We start from the raw sequence: 20,173 nt of genomic DNA, 5'->3' as shown, positions 1-20,173 counted from the left end.
AGTCGCTGTTTCTAAGATGTATCTCACAGTCCCTGTCTTAGGTGTTCCTGTGCTATTGCAGAGGGAAACCGATAATGGTGACAGCCCCTGCTTTATTCTAACGATCAGGGAGTGAAAGCTAGCTTCTTCTCGTCCTTGGGGGTTACTGTAATAACCCTGACATTGTTGTGAATTGTAATATTGGCATTTAAACAATCAATACACCGGTCAATTCTAGGGATTAAATCCAGCAGAGTTTGATATGTGCAGTGGACATTAATATGCCTCCCCAAAAGCATTGTAAGCCATATGGGACCATCCAGGCAAGCGGTGGGTAGAATCAGGAGGAAGAAAGTTAGGAATGGGAGGTACTGGACCAGAAGGAGGAGTGGAGAAAGGCCGCTAAGTGGCCTCCTGTGTTGCTCTCTTCGCTAACACAGTGAGCAAATGTGTGTCAGTGGCTAACCATTTGCATGGGAAGTTGGGGTCCTTCACTCACTGGGGTGATTTTATTCATTCATTTGAGATCAAGCCTAGGGTCGGGGGAAGACACGAGCTTATTGCTCTTGCTGGTGCAGCTCTACATCCTTCTAATGGTTCTTTGGGAGTCTTCCTCTGATGACTTACCCAGGTGGGCCTCTCCAGGAATGTCCCTGGAAACCAGAGACCAGCAGTAGAGAGGGGTCGCAAACTCTTTCTGCAGAGGATCATAGAATGAGTAATTTAGATCTTGCTGGTCACACGGTCTCTGTCACAGCTAATCAGCTGTGTTGTTGTAACGTAAAAGCGCCCACAGGCAACAACTAAGGAATAAGAATGGCTGCGTTGCTGTGTTGCAATAAAACTTTATTAGAGTTTGAATTTTATACAATTTTCACATATTATAAAATCTTTTTTTTCTCCCAACCATTTTAAAATGTAAAAACCAATCTTTCCTTACCAGCCATGGCCAAACAATAGCAGGATATAGACCAGATTTGGCCTGTGGGCCATATATTGCCATCCCCTGGCTTAGGATATTATGTTCTACCTACTGATGTACTGATATAGTGTGAAATCGCAGTGGTGAGTCCAGAACTCAAAACTCAAACTTCTCAAGCTGAGAAGATCTTACCATTTTATCATCATTTCGGCAAGAAAGCCAGAAACGGCAGCTTATGTTACCAACAATTTCATGGAAACTAAGACTACTCTTTCGAAACAACATAAATATTACTATTCCCTTTTATCCACACCGCCCCAGGAAAGACTACGGACTCCTATGTGTTATGGCATAACTTTCTTAAATTTTGGTCAAAGAAGGTCATGGTATGGGTGGATATATGTTTATATATATTTATTACACCAGTATCATGCATACACACATACTCAATATATGGCATGTCTGTAACATTAATGAAATTAAAAAAAAAAACGCATAGTAAGCACTCAGCAAATGTTTATCTTGATGAAAGTGATTTTTTTAACCCTTGCTGCAACCTATGAGGTCTTTTCTCCAATGCTGCTCTGTGTTTCCCTGTTGCAGACTCGAAGCGAAGCTGCCATGACCGTCCTGAGTGGCCACGTCGTGGTCTGCATCTTTGGTGATGTCAGCTCAGCCCTGATTGGCCTCCGGAACCTGGTGATGCCACTCCGAGCCAGCAACTTTCATTACCACGAGCTCAAGCACATCGTATTCGTGGGCTCCATTGAGTACCTCAAGCGGGAATGGGAGACGCTTCATAACTTCCCCAAAGTGTCCATATTGCCTGTAAGTCTAAGGTCACGTTAAGGATGCTTTTTCCTTCTTTTCCTTCACAAAAGAAAATCCCACATGGATATGGTGGTTGTAGCTTTGATCATGCGTCTGCTTCTTCATCTGGTTATGGGCCCGAGGACTCAGCCCTTCCCCTCTGCTCTGTCTAGGAATAGCTAAACCCTGGGAGACCTTATTAAAAGGAATTTGCAGCCAAGTTCAGCTGCTCATCGAGCATGAAGTTAGGCTGGTATCGAAGGCGTTACCATATCAGTGTCTCGACACTCTCTCTCGTCTACCCAAACCTAGTGCTTTGAGATATTATGAGGCTTATAGCAGAATTTACTTATGGAACTTCTATCCTCTTATTTATGACATTATTAATGCTTCTGTAAATCTTGTTGTACCACTTTCTGTTTTTAACCAAGTGGATTTAACAGAATTCTTTCTTTATTCCTGCTGCCAACCCCTTCTCCTGGCCACTGCCTGCCTCCCATTCATTTAGAAGCCTAGAAGTGTTTTGATGGGCTTGTATGTATGTGTGTACCTATGGGCATGGGATATCCTTGGTTTTAAAAAGTGCTAGGACCCAAATCTAAAAGGAACATTTTGAGACTCCATAATTTAGTGTAAGGACATGGGGTACATGATCTTGGAGTCATCTAATTACTTCCTAATCATTAATCAATATATTTTTCATAAATTTTTAAAGATTTCTAGATCTGGTAAATGAGTAAACTGATTTAGTTAACACATGTAGTTAAAAATACTGACCTGAAGAAAACCAAATAGTCCTATGCATAGAAGACCGTAAACGGATATATACCTTTCTAATTTCAGGCATCATAGACTTGAGTATGTATGTTCATGATTGTCTTCCTACATGTGCTTTTCCACGTGGTCCACTGGGGACACATGGACTGGCGTCTAGAAGTATTTTGTAAAGAGCTTCTTATTTTGCTGACCTACCTGAGTCTCTGTGTGTGTGTGTGTGTGTGTGTGTACACATGCTTGTGTGTGGTGTATACGTGTGTGTTTCCTTCTGTGTACCCCTCCATACCTGCACTCACCAATAGATCTGTGTATGAATAAGCTCTCATATTTGCAGGTCCTTTTTAAACCCTCCAAAATTTAGCACACTCAAGCACAATATCGTTGTACAAAATGGGCCTTCATCTCTGCCTTCTATATTTCATTGTTTACACAGTGACCCACATCTGGAGCCAGCCCACAGAAACTTGGTGTTCCTGTGTATGTCATTTGTATTTCTTGAGTTTTGAAATCATGTGTATACAACTGTGCAGGGATTGTCTTATATCACAATTACTGCTGGATTCCCTACAAGGTGAAAATTAAAAGAATATGGATGTAGGCAATTGAGGCTTATGAACTGGCAAAATGATTCAGGAAGTCGGTCACACTTTTGTACTGAGGGATCCCTGGAAAGAGGGATTCTTCTCCATTCAAAACATACTGCTCCAGAGCCCAGAACTAGCTGCTTCTCAGCCCCATAGCACTAAATGCCTCTTCTCCATCATATCACTTTGTAGCAGTATTTTGGGGGCTGAGAACAGAATCATGACTTTCACTGAGACAAAAAAGGAGGTTGATGGTCTCAATCTGTGCGGCCACATTCTGTCAGCTCACAGCCCCTTCTCCAGGAGGGAGAATGGGAGGAAGGGATCCAGGGATGTCTGGTAGTTGGCAGAACCCCTACCCCCCAATATAGTCAGTGAGTTGAAGGCAACTCAGAGCTCCATGTAGGCAAAGTAGAAGCTGGTTTCAGGCTGGAAATCCAAGTATGTGAACTCTAGAATGAGGTCCTATGGCCCCAGGGAACCCTGACATGGGATGGCCTGATCCGTTCTGCTACGATCCCTGCTAGGGACACAGAGCATGTGGAGGTCACACCTCTCCCCTCTGCCACTAATCCTGAGCTTGCGTTATCTACCTCTTGTCATTCCCTCCTTGCTCTATTCCCCATCGCCCCTGCCCCCCACCCACCCAGTGCTTTTTGTTGTTATGGGATTTAAAAAAAATCTGTTTACTGGCTTATTTATTTTTAATTACACTGGTAATATACAAATACATCCTTGTTATAAAATATTCAAATGAGACAGAAGTATGTAAAGTCAAAAACAAACTTTTTCCTTTATTCCCAATCTTATTCTCCTCCCTAGAGGTAATTACTATTATTAGTTTAGTATATATTTTTTCTGAAATTTCTCTCGGAGGGTACATGCATTTATAAGTATATTCATGAATATATACTTTTATTTTGTGGGTTTCTTTTTACATAAATGAAATCATACTTTTTGAATTATCTAGAACTTGTTTTTTTGTGGGCTCCCCCTCCCTCACTTACCCCATTATTTCAGAGATCCTTCCCAAGGCTATGCCACATGGAGAACTATTTTGATCTCTTTACCCACTGCATAGATTTCCCTTGATTGTATATCCAGTGGTGTATTCAACCATCCCTATGTTGTTGGTCAATTAGGGAATTTTCTTGGTTTTTGTTTTTGTTTTTTGTTGTTGTTGTTTTTGTTGTTTTGAGAAGGAGAATGGGAGGGAGGGCAGAGGGAAAGGGAGAAAGAATCTTAAACATGCTCCATGTACCATGCGGAGCCAGGGACTCAATCTCACGACCTGGAGATCAGGACCTGAACCGGAACCAAGAGTGGGATGCTTAACTGACTGAGCCACCGAGGCTCCCCTCTTGTTTTGTTTTCTTGCTGAAAATATGCAATACAGTCATTTGACTTGAAGCTTAACTCCTCTCCCCGCACCTTTGCAAGATGCACATTCCTTCCAGCCCTCCCACCTCCTCCAGGTTAATAAGCGGCACCATCAGCAACCCCCACCCCCACCCCGATAACACCGCGCTCGCTGGCTATTTCCCCTTGGCTGCATTGGAAATTCTAGTTGGAGCTGCATTTTTTTTTTTTTTTTTGCCCGAGACAGAAGTGACCTGCTATTAAATAAACAGGCATTTGAAACCTACCCTCTCGTTAGGTTCTGAAAGCCAGAGGTTGCCACAGGACAGTTTCTTAAATCAAGACAATTTCCAGGCAGGAAGAAGATGTAGGACCCTGGCATTATTCCTCTCCCTCGTTTGTTAGCAACGGCTTGATGGAGTGTGGAGAGCAAGCCTGAAATGCCGCCATCAGCACTGACTACCCTTTAGATTAGCACACAGCTCCTATTCCCTTGAACATGGTTAGGCCAGCTTAATGTCAAGGCATAAAAAAGATACTTGTTAAATAATTTCCCAAAGCTCTGGCCCGATCTTTAATTTGTTTTTATTTTTTTCCCCCCTCTTTCCCTCTCGTCCCTTGTACTCACTTTGGCTGCTTCTTTTTTTTTTCCCCCTTCCTCTATGCCAAAGGGTACGCCATTAAGTCGGGCTGATTTAAGGGCCGTCAACATCAACCTCTGTGACATGTGCGTTATCCTGTCAGCCAATCAGAATAATATTGATGATACTTCGCTGCAGGACAAGGAATGCATCTTGGCGTCACTCAACATCAAATCTATGCAGTTTGATGACAGCATCGGGGTCTTGCAGGCTAATTCCCAAGGTAAGGACAGCCTGTAATACTTCTCTGCTGTGCCTACAGGGGACAGGGGCTGGCAAGAGGGATATCCTTCACTCAGTAATTCAAAGAGGCTCACATCAGCCTGCCTGGCAGTGAAACCCGCCGTCGCTGGGTTGGCTTTCAAAGGGGCATCGGCTGCCTCTTCTTACTGTCCTGGGAAACAGGCTTGAGACCTTGAACACCCATATCCATGATAGGTTGCCATCCCAGAGAGGAAAGCAGCCTTTCAATTGCCACCCCCGTGGTCTTCCCGAACGGTGGTTTGGTGACCAGGGTTACCTGCTTAGCATCAGACCCTGGAAAGATGCTGCCAGGAGAATTCCTCACGTTCCTCTCCAGTATATGTCTTTGCCCTTGAGCTATGTTAAGCTTTGCCATTGTTATTGCTGCACGGGGATGTGAAGCTTTACCCTGTTATATGCCGACCCACGGACGGTGACCCCTGGACAGTGGGGACAATATGGACACGAGAAGTCATTTAGCTAGAGTTGGTGCTCATCAGGCTGCACGTTCTCTACAGGAGGCATGACAGTTAAATGATTCATGTCTGCCTTCTCTGCTCTGTCTCTGCCTTCCTTGTCATTCTCTCCGGGATCCTGGGCAGATAGCTGCTAGTAAAGATGTCATCTAGAAGTCTCAGACAGGCAGCACAGCCAGACCTCGTGACAAACAGCCTCAGTCATCAGGGCCTCGGCAGGATGGGACGCGAGGCCTCGGTGCAGGCTTGCTGTGAACGGCAGGATCGTTGCCGTAAGTGTTCCACCGGATGGGAGGCCCTGGGAGCCGGATGGGGGCCCGAATCCCATCATTCCAGGCCCGAAGGTGGAGGGAGCGCGGCCCGTGAGAACTAGCGCTAGAGCTGCTGGGGTGGGAAGTGCCGTGTCCCCTGCAGGGGAGAACTCAGCTCCGTCAGGCCACCTAGACCCATCAGGCTGCCCGTGCGTGGTCCTCTGTCAGCTCAGGACCACCTCCTCCCGCAGCTGCTCAACAGTGCCATTCCTAGAATCCTCCTCACTGCACACTTCTGGACCAGCGTCTGGCAAGGAGAGGGTGCCCAGGGATGAGATCTGAAATTTGGAAAAGGCAAAGAGGCGTTCGTTCTTTGGAGGCAGTGGCAGCCCGACCCTGGGCAGATACGAGGTTCAAAGCGGCTCTTAGGGGAGTTTTTCTCGGCATCACTGGCTTCGCTCCTAGGGACTGAGGGGGCTGCTATGGCCTTCGTCCAGGTGCCTTGAGGTCTCCCACATCTCCTGTGGAAACTTCCACCTCATGTTGCAAGTGAAACGGCCACTGGTGGCCCCTTTAACGTTTGTTCCTACAGCCCTTCCAATGGTTGCAACAACAGCTAATTTTCTTCATACTTAGCATAGAGTAGCTTCTAGTCTTCATTTTTTTTAAAAAATTCAAGTTAGTTAACTTAAAGTGTAGTATTGGTTTCAGGGGTCGAATTTAGGGACTCATCACTTTAAATATAACACCCAGTGCCCATCCCAACAAATGCCCTCCTTAATGCCGTCACCAAGTTATGCCATCCCCCCACTACCTCCCCTCCAGCGACCCTCAATTTCTTTGTTCTCTTGGCTATAGTCCCTAATGGTTTGCCTCCCTCTCCGTTTTTGCCTTATTTTATTTATTCTTCCCTTCCTCTGTGTTCATCTGTTTTGTTACTTATATTCCTCACGAGTGAAATGATATATTTGTCTTTCTCTGACTGGCTTATTTCGCTTAGCATAATACCGTCTAGTTCCGTCCATGTTGTTGTAATGGTAAGATTTCATTCGTTTCGACGGCTGAGTAATATTCAATTGCACATCTATACCACTTCTTCCTTATCCGTTTATCAGTGGATGCACATCTGGGCTCTTTCCGTAATTTGGCTATTGTGGACATTGCTGCTATAAACATTGGGATGCAGGTGCCCCTTCAGATCACTACATTTGTATCTTTGGGGTAAATACCCAGTAGTGCAATTGCTGGGTCATAGGGTAGCTCTATTTTCAACATTTTGAGGAATCTCCATGCTGTTTTGCAGAGTGGTTGCACCTGCTTGCATTCCCACCCACAGTGTAGGAGGGTTCCCCTTTCTCCACATCCTCACCAACATCTGTCATTGCCTGAGTTCATTTTAGCCATTCGAACCGGTGTGAGGTGGTATCTCGCTGTGGTTTTGATTTGTATCTCCCTGATGCCAAGGGATGGGGAGCATTTTTCATGTGTCTATTAGGAGTGGCTCGAGGTAACCCTCACTGATCCAGTCTTAAGCCTGGTTTTGACCTTTCCATGCCACTCTCCCTTGCCTCTCCCCCAGATCTAAATCTTGGAATCCACGTGCTTAGCCAGGATGCAGGCCTAGATGTAAAAAGTCTCTGAAAGAGAGTCTCACCTACCCCACTGTGTCCTGGAGAGCTAAAGCCTGCCTCCTGCCTGCCCTCCCTTTGCAGGGACCGCAGGTGACTGACGATGTGAGGAGACAGTAAGCTGACCTTCTAGGAAGTGGAAGAGGCAAGCCACATGTGGTTCCTGCCTTTAAGTCCGTTCTTCCATGCGTGTCCTCTCAGCACGGGCATCCCCTGAGGAGCTTGTTAGAGATGCAGCCTCTCACGCCCATCCCAAACCTCCTGCGTCCGAATCTGCATTCTAACGGGGTCCCCAGGTGACTCATGTGCACTGCTTTAAGGCACAATAATCTGCACGCTAACAAAACCCGGTCCAGTGAACACGCTGACCAACCCGATCAGACGCTTTTCTTCTCCTGGCAGGAGCTAGCAAGAGGAATGGAAAGAAGCAGAAGCGGGAGAAACACTCCCTTTGGGGGCGGGGGAGATGGAGTTGAGCGGGAGGGGCAGGAAAATACATGTCTGTTTTCTCCCAATTCAATAATTGGGATTGTCAAGGTCCATAGATCAGAATCTCAATGCACAATTGAGTTACGTGTGTATCTGATGTTGGTGTTCCTTCCAGCTCTCACAAACCAGACCCCAGCCTCTTAGGTCCTATAGAATGGCCAAACTGGTAAAAATGTGTTTTCTCCCCTCTGCACATATCCAGTTCTCAAAAGCCTTCCCTTTAGTATAGGAATAAGCAAAGAAAATAGGTTTTGGTGGGAGATAACAAAGAAAGGGAAAAGGAGCTTATTTTTCTTGCAAAAAAAAGAGAGAGCGAGCGAGCGAGCGCGACAGAAGGGCACCCCAAACACACACTCATACACACACACACATGCACATGCATGCAGGTGAGCATGGGCCAAAAGAAGGCAGAGGATGTATCTTAGGGCTCGTGGCAATTTTCACTCTTGGTCCGCAGTCGCGTGGGGCTCAGGCCTCCAGCAGCCGGCAAGCAGCCCGTTCTGCTCTCAGTGAGAGGCTGCGAGAACTATAGGCACACTGAGCCCACATTTCCCCTTGTTTTCTTGCTCTGTCTGCTCTTCTCTCGTCCTTGGTTTCTAACACTCTCCTCTGGGAACACTCTGACTTTCCAAAGCGGTGGCCATCAGCCCAGGAAGTGACTTTCCCTCTGATGGGTGAGTTCTCTGGTTTCACCTTGGGCTGCCCGTCAGGCATCCCACACCTTGGGTCTGTCCCAGCCCATAGGGCTCGAGGGACAAACCAGGCTTCCCTGTCACTGTGTCTCTCCTTGAGACCCTCTGGACCAGCAGGAATGCTCATTGGCCTGAAACTCTCACCACCTTCCTCAGGCATTTGTCATCCCCATACTGCAGGTGAATTGGAATTACAGAGTACAAAATGATTTTGTGTTCCTCTTTTCATTGGGGGAAGCAAATCTAACTTCCCCTGAGTGATAACAACAGAGGTTCCTGGCCACTGCTCTCCAGTTTTCATCACGATTTATTCTGCAGTCCTTATAAAACCCCCTCCTTTGCTTTGTCTTGAGAGCTATATGACCATCTCTCCCAAACCCAGCAGGACAGAAATGTGGACTCAGGACAAATGTGTGCTTCGGGGCCAAAACATCTATGCATTTTTATGGCATGTTTTTCTAATGTAATTCAGTGTCACATGCAAAACGGGTCTTAACACTGGGGAGGTAGGCTCTTTGTTGAGATCTGTGTTCAGACACTTGCCACCGTGCATTGCTTGGTTTCCAAGACCAACAAAACCTCTTTTCCTTCTCCTCTATTAACATTGCCTTTTGGTGTCACTGTTCTAGCCACATGGTGTCAGAACTGACCCAGCCTAGGGATTCTGGACCAGACACTTTCTGAAAGATCTGAGATGTGATGCCCAGTTGTCAAAAACAATCACAGGGAGAGGTGGCTTACCCCATGCCAGATGGTATATCCGATGTGACAGTTGGGTCTATGAGATGCAGTTTTAATATACAGCAGGCAAGACTGCGGTGACAATTATATAAAGCAGGTGAAGCTGCTTCTTGCTGGTCAGCAAACATCAGCTCAGAACCACTTTACAGCTCTTTACCAGTAACTAAGTGCCTTTATTTACAGAGCGCCTGTCACTTCCCTTTGGCTGGAGAGCTGGTGTATTATTTAGCACGCATTTATCTGGGGAAAACATTTCAATTTAAATCAACCGGTACAACAGTGGCTCTTGCCAGACCGTTTCCCTGTGGTTCTAAAAGACAAGAATGGAGTGTGATCTCGAAAGGGAGGGTGAGCAGAGGATGGAAGGGTCCATTCTCAGCCTCTTGAGTCAGTGTCTGAAAAGAGGGAGTATGGGATTGAATTTCCCTTTGTGTTTTTGTATCACATTATGAAGTGAGCATCCTAGGGTTTCTTCCTGGTTCATCTTCTAGGGAGGATAACTCTTGAGAGAAAGAGGGCAGAATACACAAGTGTCCACTAGACATCATGTACCGTAAAAGCCCAGAACACAAAGATGACATGGACTGAGTCATTCACTCTCCTTAATGGCTCAGGTGAATGGAGGAGGTGCCCCCATGAGCAATTACGGTGCAAGAGACAAGGATGAGACTAGAAATATGAGTACATAAGGCTCCTCGTTTCACGTATTTTAAGCTTCCAAGAAGAGGTGACACTTCTGGATGAGTTGAATACATGTGGCAATTGACCACTTGAAATGGGGCTAATGTGACTGAGGAACTGTGTTTCTTTCCCTTTTACTTAATTTATAAATTTAAATTAAGGCGTGTGGCTAGTGACTACCATATTGGACAGTGCAGGACTAGAGTATAGGCTTATAGCCTTGTTATGGGTGGAGATGATAGGAAGATGATGATTAAATCCATCTTTTAAAGAGGTAGCAAGCAAGAATATGAGCATGGTTTAGACCTGGGATGAGATGGCAGTGTGAGCTACGTAGGGAGACAGTTGCAGCAGACATCAAGGGATGGGTGAGCATGGACAGGACAGCTGCAGTGATGTCAGTCACAAAGGCAAGACAGAAATTGAGATGCATTTGAAACAGAAAAGAGGGCATCCAAGGCCAGTTGGGTGGAAAGGAGGTGTGGATGAGCAAGGATAAGGAGTTGGTAATGAGTCTTGAGGTTGGCTACTGGGTGGATAGAAAGAGGACTCAAGAGGAGACACTGGATTGTGGCAAATGGGAAAGAATTTGGTCCTGGTCCATTTCAGTTGAAAGTGGGATATCTAACAAGAGGTATAAACAGACAGCTATAGGGATAAAGTTAGGTTTGAAGGTACAGACTTGGAAACCATTGGTGATAGACAGGGTATAGGCCTTGCATGTGGATATTTCCCAGGGAGAGAAGGCAAAGCAACGAAGAGAAAAGGGCCAAACCTAGAACCTTGGAAATGTCAGCACCAAAGGGACAAACACAGGAAGAGAATCCAGTGAAAGGGGCTGAGAGCAAAAATTTAAGGAAGTAGGAGTGGATGCTGTCAAAGGTAAAGGAGAAGAGAGTTGAATAAATTCCAGATAGCAGTTTAGAATGCATCCTAATTATTTGTTCCTGCATGTTGCTCTTTGAGAGGCAAAAACTCTTCTTCATTTGCTCCTCTCCATGTCCCCAGTGCCTCAAACACAGGAGCTGACAGAGTTGACATGCCATAGGAATGTGTTGGGCTGAACTGATTTGAAAGGAAGCAATGATTAGCACTGTCAGATACTACAAAAAGTCCTATAGATGAGGTCCTAAAAAAAAAAAAAACAAAGGCATGTTTGATACTCAAGAAGTTGTTGATGACTTTGGCAAGAATAGTTGAATAACTTGTTGCCAGTAGACGCTGGCATTCGGGGTTCTGAAGCATTAATGGGAGGCGATAATTTGAAACCATATATTACTCCTTCAGTTGCTGGTAGGGAGAGAAATAGGATATTTCAGAGCATCTTGTCAAAGAAAAGATTTCCTTTTTGTTTTTAGAATGTGAAGAAAGACACCATATTTGTTGGCTACAGTGGACTGAGGTGACACCCCACTGAGAGGGAAAGTTTGACCCTTTAGGAGGGAGTTGTTAAATGATATAAGGAGAAACAGAGACAAGCACGAGAAGATGTTGTGGCCTTGAAAAGGAGAAAGAGTGACTCCTGTCCTTCTGAGACAGAAGGCTGGATGGGGAAGATGAGGCTGGAGGCAGCTCAGTTTGTTGGCTCTCCTTCCTTCACAAAGCAGCCAGTTTGGTTTTCCCTGAAGATCTGAGGGCCCAGGACAATTGAGATGGGGAACTGATGGTGACAAAGGTTCAGAGCAGACATTACAATAAACATGTGAGGGAGATGACTGGAGCGAGGCGAGAGCATGAGTAAGCATTGGTGAGGGCCAGCTGGGGTTGGATTTATGATGATGCCATGAGGCTGGTCAACACAGCTCTGCGATTTTCTCTGCAGTTCTTGGCAGAAACAACAGAAAACATACAAAATGGCTTTAGTCTGGGATGAAGATTCACAGAAGGTAAAGGATTCCATGGATCTGTTGAGAGAATATGAAAATGAGTGGCCACCAGGTCTAAGATGGTGGATAAAAAAGTCAAACCAGTGTTGGGGCTTACAGACCAAGAGGCCAAAACAAAGCAGGAACTAGATCCCCATGAGGCTGACAAACAGGTGTGAGGCAAAGGAATGGGAGAGCTGAAGTGTGGGAGGTTTGATCTGAGAGAGGAATATATGATGAGCTTGAAGAATGAAATATTCCTTACAGAGCCAGAACAGAGCTTGCTGGTATTACACTGAAAACCATTCATCCACATGAGAATTCAGAGTCCAAAGCCAAGGCTGTCTGACTACCATAAGCACCACCAGCAGCATCAACACCAACAAGAACTCTAATAATAATTCTAATGCTCATGAACGTTTGCCGCCATTCTGTGGTAGGCATTTTGCCAATTGAGATGATATGCATTTCTCAGATCACTGCTTTTCACCCTTGGCTGCACATTGTAATCATCTGAGAAACTTCTAAAAAATATTTATGGCTGGGTCACACCTCAGCAAATGTGGTTTAAGTGGCCCGGCGTACAACCTGGCCATGAGGAGTTTTATAAACTCCCAGATGATGCCATGTGCTGCCAGGGTTAAGACCCCCTGCCTGGGGGCGCCTGGGTGGCTCAGTGGGTTAAGCCTCTGCCTTCGGCTCAGGTCATGATCTCAGGGTCCTGGGATCGAGTCCCACATCGGGCTCTCTGCTCAGCAGGGAGCCTGCTTCCTCCTCTCTCTCTCTCTGCCTGCCTCTATGCCTACTTGTGATCTCTCTCTCTGTCAAATAAATAAATAAAATCTTTAAAAAAAAAAGAACCCCTGCCTGAGCTGGTCCTCAGAAGAGGTGTATGTGGTAAGGAGGTTACCCTTTTGATTGGAAAGAAGAGAAAACTAGGCCTTGTGGAGTGAAGTAATGGTTTTAGCCAGGGTCTCCTGCTCTCCCAGGGGTCCCAAATTTGAAACTATTTTACTTCTTTAGGACAATGCTCTTGGCTCAACTTGTTAGTCTGCCTTCTTTTGTTCCTATTTTCTGGATTTTTCATCAGCTTCCTGAGACTCAAAAGCCTTAAGTAGAGAGAAAGGGGGTAGGGGATGTGCTGGAGACCAGGCTCTGGTTTCTACCAACCGGCTGTATCTGCCATTTTGTCTCTGTCATGTGTCTCATGGTGGTAAGTGAACAATATTAGTTACCCAGCAGACAGGCCTTCCTTCTGACTATAGCTTTTGAGAGAGGGCCATGGAAAGGCCCAGCAGCATGCTGCACTGAACAGCAGCAGCATCGCTCACCCCCAGAGCCCGCTGTGTGCTCCCTCAAGAGCTTGGGTTTCTTCAAGCAGTTGGAGCATGTGTATTTCAACCTTAGGGTTAAATTTGAATGTTGGGGTGTTGAGGTTCTTCTCTGGTTCCCTTTCCTATTATATGCTCTGCATTCCTCAGATTCACGCTACCTGTCCTGAAGGTGTCAATCCAATTCCACAAACCCTTATTAAGGACCTGTTGTGTGCCCAGACTGTGCACGCCAGACATTGCCAGGGAGACAGGGGTGCATGAAACCCTTCTCCTGTCCATGCAGCCTCCTCTGTAAGCATGTAGCTCCGCCTCCAAATGCTGGTCTATTACCAGGAAAGAATTATAGTCTGTGGAGGCTAATGTGGGACAGGAAGAGAAAGAGAGCGGGTTTGAGAGACACTTTGGAAAAATGCATGGGATTTCAGCAGGTGGAAACAGATAGAGATGGCTGCAGTCACAGAGAATAGAAGGGGCAAGGGGGGGTGCCTGGGTGGCTCAGTGGGTTAAGCCGCTGCCTTCGTTGGCTCAGGTCATGATCTCAGGGTCCTGGGATCGAGTCCCACATTGGGCTCTCTGCTCAGCAGGGAGCCTGCTTCCTCCTCTCTCTCTCTCTCTCTGCCTGCCTCTCTGCCTACTTGTGATCTCTCTCTGTCAAATAAATAAATAAAACCTTTAAAAAAAAATGCTAGAAGGGGCAAGGGGACCTGGAGACGTGTTTAGGGGACAGTAATGAGTAAAATTTGGCTGGAATGCAGGGTCTGTATAAGACAGCAAGGACACCTGAGGTAGAAATTTGGGTTAGGCATTGAGAAATTGGGTTAGGCATTTTTTTTTAATTTTTGAGAAGCTATAAATATGAAGCTATAAATAATTCAGTAGGCACTGGGGAGCTATAGCAGGTTTCAGAGCAAGAGAGTGGTGGGATTGGACCCGAGGTTCAGGGAGTTTGATCTAGCAGCCCTATGATGCATTGTTTGGAGTGGGAAAGAAGAGGATGCTGGGGACCGAGTAGGCATTGTGGTTATTCAGGAGACCAGGAACCTTGAACTGGCAAAAGAAAGGGGATGTTATTTGAGAGACTGAGTAGATGTAAAACAGGTCTTGATTGTGAGCTTCCTTCTCGGTGACAGAGGACAGTGATGCGCTTATAGGAAGAGGCCTCAGCACGGAGGGTCTGGCTGAGGGAGAACGTGGTGTTGGTAATGTTGGGATCTAGCCAGGGTTCATTTCTATGTAGGTTTGGCAGAAAAACTGGGGGCCATGAAAGGCAGATGGGTGGAGATGAAATCCTGCCTCCAGAAGAGGGTCGCAGCTAGAAGTCCACCCCACTGCTCATGCTTTACAAAAAGAGGAAAGCGAGGTGAAAGGTGAAAGAATGAGGAACATCTCAGGGCAGAGAGAAATGTCGTGGGAGCTGAGGATCCACAAGCTGAGTTGGGCTCCACCTTTCCAAGGGAAAACATATGTCACACCCGGAATGAATGTCCCCTGGCTGCTTTTCCTCACCCATCTAGGTTTTATTTTTCTATATTCTATGACTTTCTATAGTCATCAGGTTAAAAAATATATATATAATGGCTTACATAAACACACCAATAGATACACAAGCATGTATGTGTGCACACACACACACCTTGGTTCCTCTAGTCCTCCATGACCCTCACCCACAGTGACACTAAATGATACCCACACATGAGCAGATGCTCTCCTTTGCCTGCATTTCAACAAAGGTTAAGAGCCTCAAGTAGGGAATGACATTTTTCTTTGGAAGTATGGCTGTGATCCTTGGAGAGACAGCATTAATTGGGGGCATAGGGCATATCCTAAAGTCTGAGAATCTTTTACTGTCCCGGAGAAGAAAATGTGACTTCTCTTTTGTCTTTGGGGGAGACTCTGTGGATTTGGACCTCGAAATTATTGAATGGCAGAAGTCAGGATTTGAAAGGACCTTTCTAACCTAGAACTTGGAGACAAAAGCCACAGGATGAAATGTAATGAAAACCCCTGAGCATTAAGTTCCAAATAATCACTGGAGACAGGCAGCATAAACCTTGTGGATAGAAATGTGATTTATTTTGAGTAGTGGTTGTTTCATCTTGTTCATTCTGAGAGGGAGTGTGTCAAGAACTATGAAGGTTTGAAGGGAAGAACTAACAAATTCAAGAAGGCCGCCAAGGGGATGGTCAGGATGGGGTTGTGATGGGACAAGCTATCACTTGCCAAGCAGTTAAGAGAACAGGGGGTAGTAGGCTAAAAGGGCCGTTTTATTTTCTGCTCCATGGGAAAAACCAGGACTGATGGTTAATGATGAAGGAGAACCAGACTATAGCCTCACATAGGAGAAGACCGTTCCAGAACAGAATGGGCTACCTACAAATGTACGGAGCTTTCTGTCACCACATGTCCACCTGCCAAGGGAAAGTCACTGACATGATCTTTGTGTTGAGAGGGGTGTTGGATCAGATGAGTTCTTTGGTCCTTTATAACTGAGGTTCTGTGGTCTTTTATTTTTATTACGTGGGGATCTGTGTTTTCCATGATTTACATTCTTACTCCAGAGAGAGCGCTGTGGTGTTTGGTGGGATTGGGGTTCTAATAGGTCTTTTAGTGGAAGCTTTCACATTTTTCCAGAATGGCACTGTCTGGGTGCCTCGGAGGCAGTGGGTGAGCAGCTGCACATCTGGGTTTTCCATTCATTTGACCGAGCACCCCATCTTCAACTCCCATATTACCCTCGATATCCATCCTTCCCAGTGTTCCTCCTTTTTTTCCCTCCCCCCAGGCTCACCCTTGCACACCCAGGCCACTCCCCAGCGCTCCACTCACCAACGTACCTAGACACACATCCTCATACACATTCTCCCTCCCCGAAACCAGAGAAGCATTTTTTTCAGCTGTTTCCTATGTAACCTTCATTGCCATGATATTCTCTCTCAATTCTGAAAGGACGTGGGGGAGAAGCCATTTCTCTACCCACCGAATGAACAAAGCTCCATGCTAAAGTATTTTTCTTCAGTTGTAACAGAAACTGCTGTTGGCTTCAGTCCCCAAAACCAGAAAGACAATTATACTTAACTGTTTAGAGATTTATAAATACCATGCTGGAGTAGCCTCTAGGTAGTAACTTTAGATACCCAGCCCAATAATTTTCTTTTATTGGTTTGTGATTTAGATCTTATTTTGAGTCCTCTATAATAAGAGCAGTACATTTCATTAAAAGAGCTTACTAACCAATAAAGAAAATCGGGCTTAGGGCTGGAGCAGCCCAGAGCGGGGCCTGCCCTGGTGCACCTCCTCAGAGGACGGGGGAGACTAATCTTGGCCCGGGAGGGCACGTGTACGCCAGCAAAGCAGCACGTGCGGCTGCTTTCTAAATGACTTCAACTCGGGAGAATTTGTCTTATGCAGCGTGTTTTACCATGTGAGGGATCCTTTTCAGACCGCCATTGACTATTCTGATAACAGATTCCCAGCAACAAAAAACAAGGAAACACAGACGGAGAGTAGTTGTAACAGGACACTGGAGAGCCTGGGCTCCTTGCTGAACCTGGGGACGTTTCTCGGCCTTCCGGACATGAGGATCTTCTTTGGGGAGTGGAAGTGGGGGATGAAAAATAAAAGCTAACCAAATCGCCTTTTCCCTCTGACTGTACACAGAGCAGGTAGCGCTCCCCTCTCGGGCTGTGCCCAGCTTGGGACAGCAGCCAGAAAAAAATCTGAGCTTCAGAGGTGGAAAACAGATGGCAGTGGTACTGGAGTTGGTCCGAACTCATCCACCTCACATCAGGCTTTCCCCCTTAACACTTGCATGTGTCATTAATCCTTCTTTTTTAAAAGCTGTAAGTGCTCTTTTTACCAAGGGAGTCATGCCCCAGGCGCATTCATAGGCAATATCTCATGTAATCTTCCCGATAAACCTGTTAAGGCAGAGGCCATGTATCTCCATTTTACAGATGAGAAAACTGAGGCCCCAGAAAAGGCAGCAACTTGCCCAAAGTCTCATAGCTTGTCAAGAGCACGTGGAGTTGATGTCCAAACTGATTCCAAAGCCCACGCTTTCCTCACCACATTGGTCAACTCCATACAAGAGAACAAATGTTAGTCTCATGAGAACAGGTCTGAACCCATATGTCTGCTTTTAAGGGTCATGGAAGCATCCCTAGTTGTGTTCAAACTTCTCCTTGCCCCCAGGGACTGAGGGGGTTTTTTTTTGTTTGTTTTGTCTTTTAATGTTTTTGTTGTGCGCAACTCCATTTTGTAGGTAGGCCCCTGGCCCTCCTTGTGCCAATAATCAGAAATACTGAGATTCTCTTGGTCCCCGTCTTCCTTGCTACAAAAGCTACACAGACAGAGAATTGTCAAGAGCTCTGCTTAGCCTGCTTCCCTGAGCAGCTCGTTGGAACTTTCTTCCCTGTTAACACAGTTTTGGTTTTGGAGCAGTCAGTATAAGGGTAGAAGGTTTGAGACCCGGATATTGCTTTTTGTTGTCCAGATACTCACAAAATATTTCCAGCTTTTATTGATTTATCCCACTCTCCAAGTGGACGTTTCCGTAAAAGATAGTAGATGAGAATAACCAGACCACGCTAGTCCCCAAAGCCTAGGATTTCAGGTGGTGTATGATACTCTGAAAATGGTCCAGATAAATGGTCCTTGGGGAGGAAAGTGCAATTATATAACCAAAGAAAAGTAAAAGAATTCTTGTCATCCTGTGGACTCTCTAAGGGCCCTCCCTGATGAGATTCTGGATAAGGATGAGTCAGTCAGGAGTTCTTTCCTGAATGCGATACCCCATGGCTGAGGTTAGTGTCCCCACTCTGTCCATGGTCGTGCTGTTATGGAACTAATGGAATCCGCAGGCAGAAATTATGCAGACATATAAAATAAGTTGCATGGCACAACTTGAACATATATATTTAACAATACGGGTTCTGGAACATTCCAGAGTACTTTGTAAAATTCCTGGTGTGAGTCATTTGTAATTTTCTGAGGCACGAGTTTGATCCACATATTGTGATGATAACGCACAAGCCATGAGCCAGCAAATGAGCCTTACCAGTCATCCAGTGGGATTTTTGTCTTTATTCATCTATTTATAATGGAAAACTTATACGAAGAAAAGAAAAAAAAAATGTTTATTTTCCTAAAAAGGGCCCTGCAAAGAAAGCAACTGATTTATAAATTACTTTAGTTCTGGATTTATAGAATATTTAAGGACCATGAGTGGTTCTTAAGTATTTCAATTATACCTCAAGGAATGTTCTACTGGAACTCATCCCCCAGTTTCTAGAACAGCAGCATAGTAGTCATTGAGATCTTGTTGTGTATCTCCAGTAAAGAGTTTCTACCAGATAGAAAAGCCACATAGATGTCACTGGATGTTGTGTTAGGAGAAGGCAGAGGCTGCTTTGGGTGGCAGTGGTTGGGGGTAGGGGCTCTAGAGTAAATGGAGTTGAATTTGAGAGAGAGCGCCGAATCCTAACCACTAGACCACCAGGGAGCGTCTGGAGTTGAATTTGAAAATAGGAATGATTATCAATATCTAAGGGGTCTCCAGGCAGGTGGAAGAGGCTGAGGCAGAGTAAGAGAAGGCTCATAAGCTAGAAGGGCCAAGCAAGAAGGGGCACTTGGCTGTGTTTCTGCTGGTGACAAAACAGAGGGGCCTTAAAAGGTCTCAGGGTATCAGAGGAAAGGATTGTAGGTGGTGAGGTCACTGTTAACCTGGATGGCCCTCAAAAGGATGGCCTGGTCTATCATCTCACTCTTTTCCCCACCCCACCAACTGTCACAAATATGTTGAAATGTGTAGCCCGGCACCTCACACCTAGTAGAGGTTTGTGGAGTGAGCAAACGAATGATTTAATCCCCGTTTCTGTTGTTTATAGTCTGTGCTGTCTTTGCTTGACCTCAAATGAGATAAAACAGCTGGATAGGTTGTTAAATACCACATCCTTTCCTTCCAGGCTTTAGTCACTGTCCATTCATTTGACTCTGGCCACCGGGCAAGGGCTACAAAGATCCAGGACATTGAACTTGTCAGACTTGTCCAAATGTTCTCTAGTAAATTACCCTAGTCCTTTCACATTTACTAATAGCTCCCAATTCTCAACCTTTGCCTGGGCTCATTGCGGGGGTTTTTGCCCAATACCAGCCCAAGGCCTGAAGAGGCTATGGGACCGAGACCTCCAAAGTTCAGTAAAGGGCAGAAACCATCTCTGCTTTCTGCCCCAGGGAACTTTGAATGTTTTCAGAGAGCTTTCCTGGCCATGCGAGAGGGACACTTCTCTTTGCAGCAGACTAGCCAGTGGCACCGGAATGCCTGGGCAGGAAGAGTTCAGTGGATGGGTTTTGTCCCTCTAATTTAGGATGCTGAATTGCAATTGGGGCTGTCAGAGTGACAACACAATCGTGTAGGGTCAGGGACCAGGTTCTAAATCCTCCTTGTGGCTGTCATGTGCTATTTGATTTTGTATAAACTCTCATACAATTTCATTTCTTCATCTATGAAGGAAGGTTCGTTAAGGTGGCCCCACCTAAGTACTCTGGGGATCATGTGTGAATCTACAGAGGTGATGGCCATAGAGGGGTTTTTGTAAAACAAGAACAGCTATAGAAACAGGATTTGCTATCAGGTTGAACACTGGCATGTGTGAGCTCTAGAGCTAACAGCTTGGGTTTGAATGCGAGCTCCGCCACCTATG

General features: G+C 45.7%; 1 protein-coding gene across 23 annotated transcripts in view; it reads left to right on the top strand.

Moving 5' to 3' along the window:
* Positions 1-20,173, top strand: part of KCNMA1 (potassium calcium-activated channel subfamily M alpha 1) — a 730,059-nt gene that overhangs the window by 648,239 nt on the left and 61,647 nt on the right. For all 23 annotated transcript variants that reach the window (XM_044239898.1, XM_044239897.1, XM_044239893.1 and 20 more), the window contains 2 exons: positions 1,505-1,729; positions 5,103-5,295. In XM_044239898.1, coding sequence (XP_044095833.1) covers positions 1,505-1,729; positions 5,103-5,295 — 418 coding nt within the window. The remainder of the gene's footprint in view (positions 1-1,504; positions 1,730-5,102; positions 5,296-20,173) is intronic.

Source organism: Neovison vison, chromosome 2, assembly GCF_020171115.1.
Source record: "Neovison vison isolate M4711 chromosome 2, ASM_NN_V1, whole genome shotgun sequence".
Lineage (NCBI taxonomy): Eukaryota > Metazoa > Chordata > Mammalia > Carnivora > Mustelidae > Neogale > Neogale vison.
The sequence above is the reverse complement of the archived record's forward strand: the minus strand, read 5'-3'. Positions and strand labels throughout refer to the sequence as shown.